Source organism: Bos indicus, chromosome 7, assembly GCF_029378745.1.
Source record: "Bos indicus isolate NIAB-ARS_2022 breed Sahiwal x Tharparkar chromosome 7, NIAB-ARS_B.indTharparkar_mat_pri_1.0, whole genome shotgun sequence".
Taxonomy (NCBI): Eukaryota; Metazoa; Chordata; class Mammalia; order Artiodactyla; family Bovidae; genus Bos; species Bos indicus.
The window spans coordinates 43,694,435-43,706,658 of NC_091766.1; the positions used below are offsets into that span (position 1 = coordinate 43,694,435).

The following is a 12,224-nucleotide window of genomic DNA, read 5'->3' on the forward strand; positions in this document are numbered from 1 at the left end:
CAAAGTAGACGGCTTTCCCCTGGCTGCTGCGGGACATGCAGCATGCTGCCACTCCCTCAGTCTTCAAAGAAACCCTCTTGACCTTGCCCCCTCTCACTACTGCTGACTTCTCTGCTTCCCAGACAATTAACACCCCAGAAATCCACTGACCTTGTCCCCCCTGCCCTGGCGGGGTCCTCAGCTCAGCATCTGACACAGTGCGCCCTCCTCCCCAAGCCTCAGTACCCACCCCGATGCACAGATCCAGGATCTGCCCCGTCTACACTCCACCTGGGACCCTCCAACTCCAACATGTGCCAAGGACGCCTAGATGCCACCTCCAGACTGGAACCCCACCTCATCTTCCATGTCTTCACATCCTTCAGAGCCCCTGGAAATTGCCCCTCATGGCCTCTGCCCAGGCTGGTCCCCAGCGGCCACCCACACCCTCCTTCTTGGAGGGGCAGTCTCTTCTGCCCCCAGTCTGTCCTCCCAGAAGCAGCCACCAGAGGGCGCCTGTGAACACCTGAGCAAAATCCCAGGCCCTCCTGTCCACAGCCCTCCAGGCTCCCCACCTGCTCCGAGATAAAAGCCCAAGTTCTCCCATGGCCCACAAGGCCCTGAACCACCTGCCTTTCCCTCCTCCCTCTCCTCATCTGGCTCCAGCTGTTCCTCCAACATGCCAGACACGGTCCTGCCCCAGGGCCTTTGCATGTACTCACCCTGGCACCTGCCTGCTCATTCCTAACTTTAAAACTGCAGACTCTGCAGCGCCCCTCTCCCCGCCCACCAACTTTCCCTCCAACATGTGTCCCGACATGCTCACTTCACCTTCTGACATCACCCCCTTTCTCTGCTCAATCCGTTTTGTTCCCCAGCTCCAAAAGCAGCAGTGCCCCAACCCCAGCCTTGTGGGACCCCAGGGCCAGGCCCAGTAGGGCTTCTCTGGCGAGGCTGAAGGTGGCACTGATGTGGAGAGTACATTCCTCTGCCTCCTCTTTAGTACCCTGGGGCCTCAGTTTCCTCAACTGGAAATGGGGGTAGACAGTCCTGAGCCCCCTTTTCCAGAGGAGGAACAAGGGGTCAGCCCACTAGTGGGCCCTCAGCACAGGCAACACTGCTGGACTCACCGCCGTAGGAATCAGGCTGCCGGGAGAGGTCGGGGAGGGCCACATGGTTGTGCACGAGGCCACTGCTGCCAGAAAGGCCGTCCTCCGAATGGCCGCTTCCCACCTGTGGATGAGGGGGGTCATCGGCGCTGGCCTGGCCTGTGTAGCCCATTCACCACCCACCCTCCTCCCAGGTCTGCCCTCACCAGCACTTACCAGGCCTGCATGCCGCCCACCCAGTGGCATGACAGGGCCAGCGAAGCCCGAGGTCAGTGCCCCATGGCCAGGTAGCAGCCCGTGCACGTCGCCTGCGGTGCCCACAGCATGGCTGCGGAGCACGTGGATGGCCTCATCCAGGTGATCCTCCACCTTGCTCTGCTGCAAGAAGGGTGGGTGAAGGGCTGGGAACAGCCGCCAGCAACCTTGCTGACCACTGCCTTGGACCTCATCCCCAATAAATTAGTTGAGACATCCATTCTGGTCAAGGGGCACCCGTCCTGTCACACATTCTGTTATTTACACCACACCTGGGGCTCTTACAGGACATGGTTTCCACGCCCTGTGAGACGTCACGTGACCATGGCAGAAACGAAACGCTGAGCCAACCTGCCCCGCCATCAGTGGACCTCCACAGGCACCCACCGTCCTTGGAACAGGTGTTCCTGTCTGTCCCTGTGCACCTACCCCACACTCCCACCATGGCACACCCTCCCCAGCCCCCAGGACGCTCACCAGGCCATGGAGACCCCCATCGTAGCTGGGCGATAAGGCACCGGGGGCTCCTGGTCGGGGCCACTGCGATGTCCCTGGAAGGGGCAGGAGACATGCACGTGAATGGGCACAGGTTTGAGGTGTGTGCCACGCAGCCTGACACAGGAAGAAGCAGGGCTGGACTGAGAGTCCCAGGCTACAATGCTCAGACTGGCCACATGGGGGCTCCCACGCCCGCAGGTCGGTCTAAAGGCCTGAGCCTGGATCTGGGCCCAGCTGACCAGGCAGCTCCTGTCTAGGGTGTGGACCCAGTGGGTAGGTCACATCTTTGCACCTCAGTTACCACTTCTATGAAACCCATGGGGAAGGAGGCTCCTCCCAGTCCCGCTGCACCTAAGCCCTGAGAACACCGTACAGGCCTATGGGTACTGTTAAAACTGCCCACACACCCCAGAGCCCTTGGTCCTCTGTCCTCGGACTTGAGTCCCGTTGCATAACACAGCACGAGGCATACAGTGTGTGTCTAACTAACAACCGTAGGGGTGAATAAACGCCAACACACCCATGTCTGCTCTGGCTCTTGGGTACCCCAGGCCTCTGCTGGATCCCTCTGCCTCTGCAGTGCATGGAGCACTCCCTCCCAGCTTTAGCCTACTTTGTGAGATCCCGCTCCTCCAGGCTGCCCTCCTCGACAGCCTGGGAGACAATCGTAGGAACATGAGCTGAGGCAGGTGGTCGGTCTAGCTCCCCACCCAACTGGGGTTGCAGTCACCAGCCCTGACCCCCTCCCCCAACACCCTGCACAGACCTGCCAGGCCCTGTGGGGAGCCCACGGGGGTGGAGGGGCTGGAGGAGAAGTTATTGCTTGAGTGATCCGGGGAGTAGATCTGTGATGGGACAAGAAGAAACAAAGAGCCACCAGGTGGCCTGTCAGGGCCAGCTTCTCGGGGTCACTGGCTCAGCCACCCACCACATCCCACGCCTCACCGAGGCCAGGGCCTTGCCAAGGGCATCTCCGGAGCTGCTGGATGTGGTCCCACGGGAGCCTGTGAGTGGAGAGATGTGAGGCCCTAGCCGACAGAGGCTACCACACGGATGCCCCAGCCTGGCCCTGGGCGGCCCAGCCAGTCGGGGTCTGCTGCCGTCCAGCACCTGCCTCCGCAGGGCTCTGGGGCCAGGTGGGCTGTAGGGCTCTGCGCGAACAGCACACTTTGGGGGCCTCAGTTTCCCCAGTGGGGCCCCCTAATGAAAGAGCCACTTTGAAACAGCTGAGGAGGGCTGAGGAGCCGATAATAACAATGATAACCAGGACCACACTGATAATGATACCAACAATGCTAATCTTGAGCCCATGGGGGTGGGGGACAAAGGGCTATACCCAGGAGGCTGTCTGCCCCGCTGACGGGGGGCGTGTGGCTGGAGATGCTGCTGTAGGTGCCTGCAGGGCCCGAGAAGGTAGATGCGGCTGGAAGCCCGCCGTTCACCTCTGCTCCGTGCAGCTGGTAGCCCTGCAGGGTGGGAAGGATGGGTCAGAGGGGTCACATCAGGGCACTGCCCCCCACCTGCCAAGAGCCACCCACATAGCTTACCATGCGCTCATGCTGGTGCAGGCTGCCAAACCCGCCGCTGCCCCCCACAGAGCTGCCGCCACCTGCCGGGAGGGGCAGGGGGGACGAGCCCCCGCCCAGCATGGGCCCAAAGCCTGCCTGGCCTGGGGCGCTCCAGAGTTCAGCAGAGGGGTGGAGGCTGCCATCTGCGGAGAGGGGGATGGTAAGGTGGGTGGGCACAGGGACCCCCGGCCTGCTCCAGGCAGCCTGGGTGAGCCCCCATACCTGCCATGTAGAAGGGGGTGGGGTAGGAGCTGCTGGGCGTCTTGGCGGATGGGTAGGTCGTGGGGTCCCTGCCGTAGTCGTCCCCTGAGCTGGGGGGGTACACCTGCAGGGGCCGCGGGCATGGTCAAACAGGAAGGACTGGGGCTTAACTCTGTCTCCCCTCCACCCCACCCCCCTGTACACTGTACAGCTCCAACCCCTCTCTCCAAAACTGTGGTGGCCAGTGTCTGTGGCTTGCCAGTGTCATCACCTATCTGCAGTTCCTTCTTCACCCCACCTCCTGCCCACTCTGCAGAGCCCCAGATTCAGACCTGAGGCCTTTGTAGATTAGACGCCTCACCCCGACCCAGACTACCTTTTCCCTCCTTAATCCAACAAACTCCTACTGATCCATCAAAGCCCAGCAGTGTCGTCCCCAGTGCTGGAACCTCCCTCAGACCAGCCCGGACCACAGGAGACCTGGGAGCCTCAGAGGCAGGGCCCTGGGTACACCTTCTGCCCCAGCTGCTCCAAAGAAGTAAGATGGCAAAGGCCTTCTAGGATCAGCACCAACCCTGATCAGCTGGCACTGTCTGGAGAGTGCTGGGATCGACTGGCAACATCTGCCCCGACAGTGGAGCAGAAAGCGGGGAGCAAGTGATGAGTCAGGGGGGATGGAGTGGGCTCAGGGGCCTCTCACTCTGATGTTTCAGATGTGACATCATGAGATGAGGCTTAAAACAACCTCCACTTGCCTGCTCCCCACCCCTAGGCTGCAGGACTTCAACCTTGGATGGTAACCCTGAGCCTGGAGTGGGCTGGGTCAGCCTCGGGGGCTGTGCTGGTGGCCAGTGAGGGAGGCAGGCAGAGAGGGCAGTGACCGATCCAGGGAATCCGGCAAATTGCCTTTTCTCTCAGCGTGATTAAGTCGCGGGAGCTCGGCACTGGGAGCCACTGACGGCTCGGCACCATCTGCTGGGCCTGGCTCCCTGCCAACCACAGGCAGAGGGGCAAGGATGCAGGGTGGCTCCAAGCCAGGCACAGGGAGCAGGAAACCCTCTGAACTGCCCCCATGATGCCTATCAGCTCCCGCTCCTGGACCCCTGTTCAAGCCCTTTCTGAGGAGCCTCAGCCACAGGAGACCACTTATCTTAAAACATAAGGGACCCAGGCTAGACCCAAAAAAGGCCTTCCCGACTCCCTCAGAGCTGGGGCCTCAGGGCAGAAGTCCTCCGAGCCCCTGGGGCTTTCACCAGAACCCACGTGGGGCTGGCCCAGCCTGGGGGGTGTCACAGAGGCACTCAACCCATAGGGCCCATCTGTCCCATGACTCACTGAAGACGGGAGGCCAGGCGGCACCTTCCGGACCTTCTTGGGCTGCGAGTCTGTCGGGATAGGAGGAGTGAGAAACCCCGGCCCGGATCCCACCTCACCCTGGCCCTTCCCACCAGACATGCCTGTCACCAGAGGTGGCAGACAGCCTTCCCACCACCCACAGCTCAGAGAGGGGACCTGGGGGCTCTACTAATAGAACAACTCAAGCCTCTGTCCATGCACAGAACCTGGGGGGCAGGCATGTAGACTTCATAGGATGTGACTGCTGGGCCTCAAGGGGACTGCCGCCCTGGCCCACTCACCCAGGCTGCTGTCCGTTGCTCTCCGCCGAGGGTGCCCAGAGTAGGAATAATACTGTGACCCGCCCTTGATGCCCGAGGGGGACAGAGGCCCTGGGCTGCTGAGGGCCAGCTCACTGGGGAGGAAGCCCACCTGAGGGAGGGAGGGGAGGTGTCATCAGTCAACCCCCACCCCCCTCAGCCAATTCCAGTTAAAACAGTAAGTGCAAAGGCCGAGGCCAGGTCCTGGGGTGGGCGACCCGGGGAGGAGCTCCCTTCTGGCCAGCACCTGTGGAGTGTCTCTGATCAAGGCGTGAATGCAAAAGGCAGAGAAACACTGTCAAACCTGAAGATGCCGTGCGGTCTGGGCGCTAACACGCACAATTGCACCTAGGGAATCAGCTTGGTTTACTTTGTATGTATCCCTCCACTTTGCTTTAAGGCAAACAGTTTAAACTCGCAGACACTGGTATAAAATGGGACTCTTCCCTGGAGAGCAGGCGTGACTGGGGCTGAAGGCCCACAGCTGCAGCCTCAGCCTTCCCATCTGTAAAATGGGCACGCCAGCCGCTACACGGCTCAGGGGTCATTGTGGGGACTGACGGGGCCAGGCAAGGTCTCCCCAGGCAGGGGTCCTAGTGCCCAGCAGGCGTCCTGTGGCTGTGATAGCTGCCACGCTGGCTGCAGCCTAGTGTGCACATGGGTGGTGCTGTCTGCAGCAGGGCCTAAGACTAAAGCCCCCAAGGGGTGGGGGAGAGGGCCTAGAGGTGTGACCAGGACAGGAGGCCACAGGGGACCGCTATGGTGGGTCACTGCCTCATCAGCCTTGCAGCAGGGGTGATAACCTTGCCCAGGCTGGAAGCTGTGGGATGGACCACAAGGCTGAGCTGGCCTCAGGTTCCCTGTCTGCCACTTGAGGCTGGGTGGGCGGGTGTCTCCTGAAGCCCCTTCAGCTATGTAGGGGGCCCGCAGGCTGGACCCAGCCTCTCCTCCACAGGCACCTGGCTTGGTCCAGGGCCCGGCCTGTTTTAGCTGCTGCTGGTGAGTGACCAGCACTTGGCTCAGCCAAAGCAGCTTCACAGATCAGGAGGAATTCAGGATGAGTTTGTTTAAAATTAAAACTAGAGAATATGAGGTGCTGACGAGAGATCAGGAGCTCCCCCCGCCGTCGCCATCCACCTGCACCACCCCCCAGTCTGGAGAGCGGGGTTCTCCAGGCTCTGCAGTCCCATGCCCTCCCCGCAGACACTGCCTCACCTGAGTCAGGCTGCTGACGCCAGCGTCTCTCCCGAAGGCAGCGTATGCGCCCCGCTCACTGCCCTTGCCTGGGGAAAGGAAGGAGGGTCACCCGGAGCTGCCTGCACACAGTAGGGACTCCACAGTGCACAACACTGAGAAACGTGGTGGGACACTGCTCTCCCTGCAGGGTAGCGAGGGCCCAAGGGACAAGTGGGGGTCCAGCCAGATGCTGCCCCCAGATAACCTGCAGAGTATCCTGCAGACATGCCAGGCCCCCCTCGTCTCACCCCCGAGTTGGGACAGCACCAATTTGCCCCACCCCTCCGAGCTTCGGTTTCCTCTGTTCAAGGTCATGAGGTGTCAACTCCCCAGAGTGCTGGGTCTCAGGGGACAGGCTGGGGTCCCCGCTACTGCCTTAGTTCAGCACCCGGGGCCCGGGCTCCTTCACCAGCCTCCAGCCAGGGTTAGCTAATGAGTGAGCAAGTGATGTCCCTGGGGACGCTAAGTCAGGTGACTCGGTGAAGGGGCCCTCCCTCTACGTGGGTGGGCAGGCCCCCACTGTGGGGGGACAACCTGTCAGAGAGAACTGCTGGTGTGAACGGCCTGCTGCGGTACACAAACACCTGGATCCAGCCTCGTCTGAAGCAGGTCCCGGGACCAATCAGTACCTGAGCCATGCAAGTCTGTTTCTGGCTTCTGCTGACCACCAACTTTGACTGAGGGTGGACCGTACTCAGCCCTACTGTGAGTAAGGACTCAGAATGTCTGACTGACTAACATGATTTATTCTCAAACTGCGGGGGGAAATCTCCCTTTTATTTTATTTTTTCCCTTTTATTTTAAAGGACAATTCCAAGTAGACTTCTGGAACAAACGCAGTTTAGGGAGCAGGCAGATGGACCATGCTCCTACCAATATGCAGATACCCCACAGGCCGCACCCAACAGCTCAACCTCCCATGACCCCTCCAGGCAGGCAACAATGGGCCCAAGTAGGGATGAACAAACTAAGGCCTAGAGGCCAGAGGGACTTGCCCTACAGTCCAGAGAGTGAACTTCCTTCCTCCCAGGGCGGGTGGCTGTGGGAAGCAGAGCTGGCCAGCCCAGCCAGGGCTCTGGGCACCCGCCCTTCCACCCCACACTGAGTATGGGGCAGGCACTAAATAGGGGGTATCCTGAAAGCAAAGATGAGGAGACGAGGAGAGGAAGCAGAGGTTCTGGGATGGGACCCGCAGTGACCAGAGCCCTGTGGATATACAGCAGGTGCCTAAGCCATGCACCAGGCCCCTGCATCAGGGAAGGACCAGCAGGGCGCGTCAAGGAGCCGGACCAGGTTGGGGGCCACACTGGAAGACTGACCCCACCCTTGGGCCCTGGCACTCACTGACCACGCCCCACCATGGCCGCACCAGCCCCGGTCAACAACCAGGGGCCCCAGGAGGTGAGACCTCGCCCACATCGCCACTAGTTCCCTGGGCGTGTCCTGGGCTCCCTGCTGCCCTGAGCTCCTTGGCCACAGGAGCGTGTGGCGGGCGCGGACACAGCTGGGCTCTGGGCCCTGCTGACCAGGCTAGGCCGTGGGAACTGCCCATGTTGGAAGAGGCTGAGAGAAGAACCCTGAGGGGGACCCTCTGTCATGGCAGGTGCAGAGGTGACCCCAGGCCCCTGGATCAGGCCCCACCTCCCAGGCTGGGAGATGCACACAGATGCCCGCTGGATACAGCAGGTGCTGGACGCTGCTCTCCCCAACCCTCTTCCCAGGGCCGCACCCAGGCCACACTCATCTATCTGGCTCCTTAAGTGTATTCAGCCACACAGGGCTTGACCCCAAAGCCCCCCCCACCCTGGCTGATTGGCTGAGGACCCCCAGTTCACCCACCTTCCCAGTGACTGCGAATCCTGCCATGACCCTTGGCTTGGGAACCACCACCCACCCCCCAGCCCCTCTCAACCCCCAGACACCCCAACTCCACCATCAGCCCCAATGCTTCCCTCAGAACAGGGAGACCAGGGCTCATGGGAACAAGGGTCCTGGGGGCCAGGTCCCTTCTTGGTGAGCAAGATGGGGGTGGGCCTTCGGGTCTGGGTAGCTGAAAAGTAATTACTGCCAGTTCTTGGAAGGCTCTGTGACAACCCTATCCGGAGGGTCAGGAAGCCAGGACTCAGGGTGGGGGACCCTCGTCCAGATCCTGATCCCCACAGTCAGGACGTGGGCCCTCCAGGGAGGGCGAACGGGCCTCAGCCGGGTCCTGAAGTGGTCAGGATTTCACTTCCCAGGTGCACTTGGAGGGTCCCCACCCATGTCCTCTCTCTGGATGGATATTCTGGAAGCCTTGGCACTCAAGTACACTGCCAACCTCCCAGACCAAGTGGGCGTGCGGGGAAGTGCGAGGGGCACGGGTGCCACACATGTAGACACTCACCTCCAAGCCCGGGGCCCAGGAATGTGGAAGAAGGGAGGCTGCTGTGGGACTCACCGAAGTGGGCACCGTCACTATAGGTCTGCGGGGAGACAGCAGGGGTGAGGGAGGCACCCCCACTTCAGGGCTGGGAGAGAGGCTTGGGAGGCACCTGGGTCAGGACACGACCCTACAATGCAGAGCCCAGAGTCCCTGCAGACCAGGCTGGCTCCAGCCTCACTGCTCTGGGCCCATTTCCCCATGCAACACGACCCCAGGGAGGGAAACCAAGGGTCTCGGCCTCTAGCGGCCCCTCACCCGGCCGGGGTCGAAGGAGGAACTGTCTTGCTCACTGGTGCCCCATGAGCCCGAACTTGGCCGGTCCTCGAGACCTGTAGGGCAGGAAGGCAGGGTCAGGGGCCTCACCTGCCCACTCCACACCAGCCCCCACCCTTGGCCAGAGGTGAGGGGTGGGGTGGCCCTTACTCAACCTGGGATGCTTTCCAGGCCGTTCTGACCCACCCTGGAGCCTATCCAGATGCACCCACCCAACTCTGCCCACAGTGACACCACCACCAGTGACAAGCACCCTGGATATGCGGGTACCAAGAAGACCAATTCCACCCACCCAGGACTGGCCCCCATCCTGCCAGGAAAGATGGAGCCCTTGACCGGTCTCTGGGCCTCTTAGGGGACGGGGGCGGGAAACAAGGGATGAGCTCTCATCTCCCCTTTCCCGTAGCTGCCAACTCAAAAGGTGGGGCCATGCCTTTGTTGTAAGGAGGAGCAGCAGCAGCCACCACTGACTCCCCACCAAGCACACAGGCTGGCGCCTGGGGAAGTGGAATCCAATCTGGAAGACGGGAGCCTACCCCGCTCACCCAGCCCAAGGTGTGGCAGGGGTTAACCACAGTTGGGACTGGGGACAAGGACCGTGGATGGAGGGGTGAGCAGGGTGGGGCCCTTATCTCCCTGAACACGCGCCAGGCACGGCCCAGGACTCTCCCCACCTCGTTCAGGGGCAGACAGCATGTGCTCGTGCTTTTCATGGGGGAGGGGTGGGTTGTCTCCAACACAGCCCATCGGGGGCCACAGGGCTCAGGACCCGGAAGAGCAAAAATGAGCAGTCCTGGGGCCCCTCCCACCTGTGTCTCAGTTTCTCTCCTCAGTAAGTGGGGTCATGAACACATCCCACTTTGCAGGACTGGGGGTATCCACATCTGACACTGAGTCAAAGCTCCCCAAGCTAGGCTGGGCGAGAGATGGGGGGAGGGCTGTGCCCAGCACTGCAGGCTGTGCCAAGGGACAACCCCTCCCCCTGCCCTGACCCTGCATGGTGGACATCAAGAACACCCTAGCTGGGAACCTTCACCCAGCCTTCCTTTGCTCATCTGTACCAGAAACTTACTTCAAACTGCAGCCTCCTATTTTGGTGCCTTTGTGTTAATCATCTCCCCTAGAGAATCGGTGTTTAATTGCTATCTAATTTGCAAAATTGTGCATATTAATCTTCTGGTCTGATGAATATTCATATAGATCACTTAAGATTTTGTTTTCTAATCAAAAATTTCCAGTGTGATTATGATGGGGGGCTGAGACCTGCCATGGTGAGCAGGGGGTCATACAGGGAGGTCCCATGGTCTCCGTGAATCCATCCAGCATTTGCCACCAGATTTGGGGTGTCTGTTCCCCAAGGCTCTGGGCCTTCACTTGGACTACGGGAACTGGAGCAGCTGGTGGTGGGGAGTGACCTCGGGCACAGGGCCAGCACTTGAGCCCGTTTCCCTCCACACCCGCTTACCTGTTGTCCCCTTGCCCTCTGGCACAGCCCCTCTCCTAGATGAACTCATTCTGTTCTAGGTCCCCCATTCCCGTGGGCATTCGCAACAGGCCTCAGGAACTTCGAGCAAGAGCAGGAGGCCAGGTCCAAGGCCACAGCCAAGCCTCCCTGCACCCCAAGGCCTGGCAGGGCTGAGGGGCACTCCTGGGGCCTGACACCCAGGGACCCAGCCAACACAGGCCCCACAAGATTCAGGCAGAGGCAATCAGGCCCTGCTCTTCCCTTTTGGGTAAAAATCTCCTCCCCCAGTCCCAGCCTCCCCTCTCCTACAAACGACAAAAATAGGGATGACCCCTCCCCTACTACTCCCATTAAGTTATTCCCCCCACTACTGGTTAATTACACATTTTAATAACCCATCATGAATATTCATAACACATCCCTTGTTCATGTTCCAATTAATATGTACTAATAGAATAAGACTTCACAGTCTGAGTGTATTTTTTTTTTTAAACAATCACACTCTTTTATTTTAATAAAGCTGGAGATGAAGTGGTGGTGGGGCCGTACCCAGAAAAATCACCTCTCTGCTCAGTCCTGGCCCCACCCCAGCAACAGACCAGAGATGGACCGAGCAGAAGGCTGGGGGGGTTAGGTGCGGCACAGAGGGACTTGCCCAGCCCGCACCCCAGCTGGCTGCCTCCTTGGCCAGGTGACATGGGGCCTTGGTACCAGGTGATTCCTCCACAGCAAGTCTGAGGACTAGGACCTTGGACCAAGTCCAGCCCCTGCCTCCTTTTGTCAATAAAGCTTTATTAGTACAAGGTCACAGGAATTTGTTCCCGCACTGTCTACCACGGTGTTTGCCATTGTAGATTAGTTGCACATACTGTCTGGCTCTTTATCAGAAAGGTCAGCTGACCCGAGCATGGAGATTCCTAGAGCCAGTCCCCCTGTATAAAGCAGCCAGACCAGTGGACTTTGGTACTTGGAGTGTGGGGAAGATGGTCACGGCACCTGAGCAGGGCCCTGCAGTGCCCCCACCGCAAACCTGCAGCTGTATAGCCATGGTGGCTGTTGGGAGTTCTATCCTGCAGCCCCAGGCCTCGGGTCCCAGGCTAAATCCAAGGAGCTATCCTCTCCCCACCTCACTCCAACACTCGCTCTGCAATCCGACTTTGGCTCAGCCAGGGTGTGTCCCTGGGTCAAGCCACCACCCTGCCCCAGGGTCTGCCCAGGTTCCCTGTGCACCCACTACCCTGGCCAGGCTAGCTCTCTTCCCTCCCTCCAGCCTCTCCCAGGGCTCCCCACTGCCCTCAGGGTAGAGACCAGACTCCTCCCTGACCACAGTTCTCTCCCAGCTCACTCCTACCTGACCCCCAGCAGGTGAGCAGATCTCGACCCCACCCAAGGTCTGCCTGGGTGGTCCCCACACCTGATGACCCTTTGTCTCCCAATAGGGAGGTCGCCATGCCAGCCCCCTCTGTCCCCAGCGATGCCTGCACAGGGCTAGCCCCCAAACAACCTCCAGACACCGTGGCCCTCTCCACTGATCCGATAGCTACTGAACCCATCAAAACGTCA

At 60.3% G+C, this 12,224-nt stretch overlaps 1 protein-coding gene across 12 annotated transcripts in view; it reads right to left on the minus strand.

Moving 5' to 3' along the window:
- Positions 1-12,224, minus strand: part of TCF3 (transcription factor 3) — a 33,061-nt gene that overhangs the window by 6,057 nt on the left and 14,780 nt on the right. For 10 of the 12 annotated variants that reach the window (XR_002181116.2, XM_019964887.2, XM_070793550.1 and 7 more), the window contains exons 4-16: positions 9,179-9,252; positions 8,885-8,963; positions 6,481-6,548; positions 5,248-5,377; positions 4,946-4,995; positions 3,632-3,734; positions 3,389-3,552; positions 3,178-3,307; positions 2,787-2,845; positions 2,608-2,686; positions 1,821-1,894; positions 1,305-1,466; positions 1,110-1,212 (exon numbers count right to left, since the gene is read on the minus strand). Coding sequence is in view for 11 of the 12 variants with exons in the window: in XM_019964887.2 (XP_019820446.1) it covers positions 1,110-1,212; positions 1,305-1,466; positions 1,821-1,894; positions 2,608-2,686; positions 2,787-2,845; positions 3,178-3,307; positions 3,389-3,552; positions 3,632-3,734; positions 4,946-4,995; positions 5,248-5,377; positions 6,481-6,548; positions 8,885-8,963; positions 9,179-9,252 (1,275 nt within the window). In the remaining variant the exon portion in view is untranslated. The remainder of the gene's footprint in view (positions 1-1,109; positions 1,213-1,304; positions 1,467-1,820; positions 1,895-2,607; positions 2,687-2,786; positions 2,846-3,177; positions 3,308-3,388; positions 3,553-3,631; positions 3,735-4,945; positions 4,996-5,247; positions 5,378-6,480; positions 6,549-8,884; positions 8,964-9,178; positions 9,253-12,224) is intronic. The other 2 variants (XM_019964882.2, XM_019964888.2) reach the window with 2 other exon arrangements.